This window comes from Austrofundulus limnaeus, unplaced genomic scaffold, assembly GCF_001266775.1.
Source record: "Austrofundulus limnaeus strain Quisiro unplaced genomic scaffold, Austrofundulus_limnaeus-1.0 Scaffold62, whole genome shotgun sequence".
NCBI lineage: Eukaryota > Metazoa > Chordata > Actinopteri > Cyprinodontiformes > Rivulidae > Austrofundulus > Austrofundulus limnaeus.
In genome coordinates this window covers 1,120,565-1,122,725 of record NW_013952464.1, presented here as the reverse complement: position 1 = coordinate 1,122,725, position 2,161 = coordinate 1,120,565, and the positions used below count along the sequence as shown (strand labels likewise).

The following is a 2,161-nucleotide window of genomic DNA, read 5'->3' as shown; positions in this document are numbered from 1 at the left end:
GTTCTGGCCATTAGATGTAGCTCGTCTGTGTTGGGACATTCTTTTGAACAGTGGCTGCTTTGTTTCCGTGATGTATGAAAATGAGTGAACATTTGCAAAAAATTAAAAAAAAATAATAAAAAAAACAATAAAGTTTACCCATTTGAACATTAAAAATCTTATATTTGTTATGCATTTAATAGAATATACTTTGAAAAGGATTTTCAAACCACTGTATTCTATTTTTTTTAATGTTTTTCATAACATCCCAACTTCATTGGAATTGGGGATATAGGTAAACCCACAGAAAACTGGACACCAAATGAATGAAAAAGCATGAGCAGCAGGTATATTTAATGTTTCTTTACTTCTCATTAGGGCTTTACATAAGCCTAAACACTTTGATCAATACTGTATCTTATTCCGATTAAGCAGTTTTTGAGGACTTCTTGGTACACCCTGGTRTGAATGAACCCCTGCTTATGCTCTCTATCTAAAAGCACTCTTCATGCTGGAGTTGCTTTTGTAAGCCTGCTCTGGTTTTGTAAAAGAATACAAATGAAGCTGGGGGTTGCACATGTTCTTTGATAAATCAAGGAAAGGTGAACTGTGCACTCATGTCACCGTCTGGGGACGATGAATTTCAGCATCTCGCTTTAAATGAGAAAAGTTAGGAGGGAAAAAAAGCTCCCGGACTTTTCAAACTGCAAAGAAAGGTGATGACAATACACCTAGGCGACAATYGTCAAGAATCACCTTTCTGCCTGTGAGGTCACGGCGGGTGGTAGGTTACTAAAAATGCAAGTGTTTTTGAGTACATGGGAAACGCTGTGAGGGGAGGAATAAAATMAATTACCAAAAACTCTCTTTCAAATTGTTGTTTAGCCTTTTAAAAATACACAAATATTTCAGAATGAGTCCTCATCGGAGGACATTGTAAACTTTGTGCTACATGCTGCTTCAGTTGCCCTTTAACATCGTTTTTTTCTACGCGATATAAGGAGTTCAAAAACAAAACTCTGACAGTAAAAAAAAAATCCAGCACAAAGAATCCTTACTGTCTTTGAGGTTAAAGGAGCATCTTCAAAGAGGTCTTTAAGCCTCCTCAACAAAAGCTGCTGTCACTGGGGAAAATAACRTGAATGTATCTCCTACAGTAACTTACAGTTTGAAATGCACGTACAGGAACACTTACTCTTTAGTTAAATGCACTCCACCTTTAAGGCCACTGTCGAACACGCCCTTGCCTCTGCCACCGGCCAGAATTTGAGCTTTCAACACTATTTCCTTGGCATCTGAAAGGAGAGACAGAAAGGAAATCAGGGGAGAGGAAGAAAAAAAATGAAGAGAAAGTTAGACGGACCACTTAAGATACAGGTTCAGCACCCTAAATGCACCCTTGAGTCCAGCACTTATTTGTCCAGATGATTGAAAGCAGAAGTGAAGAGGAAAATAAYGGGGTGCAAGGCTGAATGGAATACAAATTATAGCATTATATAAAGTATAAACTCCTTTGCAAAGCTACCACAAGCAAGTAGTTATTGTGACCACAAAAAAAATGCACAACAAATATTTTTAATGCAAATAATTTTGGCATAACACGTTTCCAAAACAAGAGTCCAGCAGCTGTTTGTGAYGGTTTAAAATTGCATTGATAACACACTCATAGTCACAATATAATGAAGYCCTGCAAAGTTGTGTTTCGCAGTTTGAGGACTCAGTSTTTCWTTCACAGATTTATTTATGGAATCTAACTACTAGTAGTTTGTGGTAATCCTCGTGATATCAAGAAAATCAGAAATACAGTGCCGTCAATTATGTCAATTTTTTCTCTTATTTTTGGTAAGTTTTAAGTTATAAGTGAAGAAAATTTACTAATTTTGTAATATTAACATAAATTCAATTCCGTATATAAAACATACAGAACACTGTGTGACATGTCCTGTGCCCACGTTTGGCCTGGAGTGCAGCATTTCCACTTCTTATAATTTACTGTACAGTATCATGTGGGGTGTAGCTGCTAACTGAGGTTATCAGTTAGTTGTCAGTTGTCCCCCTCCTACAGTGCTGCTATTGCCAGTATCACTCCACCCCCTTTAACAATAGGTGTTAATTAGGTGTCAACGATATCCATGTGATGTGATACTCACATCACATGGCTATCGTTGACACCTAATTAACA

The 2,161-nt window shown here is 37.2% G+C and overlaps 1 protein-coding gene across 1 annotated transcript in view; it reads right to left on the bottom strand.

The window, feature by feature from the left end:
• The window catches only part of suclg2 (succinate-CoA ligase GDP-forming subunit beta), a 143,702-nt gene that overhangs the window by 94,405 nt on the left and 47,136 nt on the right, over positions 1-2,161 (bottom strand). The window contains exon 3 of the mRNA XM_014009852.1: positions 1,175-1,274. Within this exon, the coding sequence (XP_013865306.1) occupies positions 1,175-1,274 (100 nt within the window). The remainder of the gene's footprint in view (positions 1-1,174; positions 1,275-2,161) is intronic.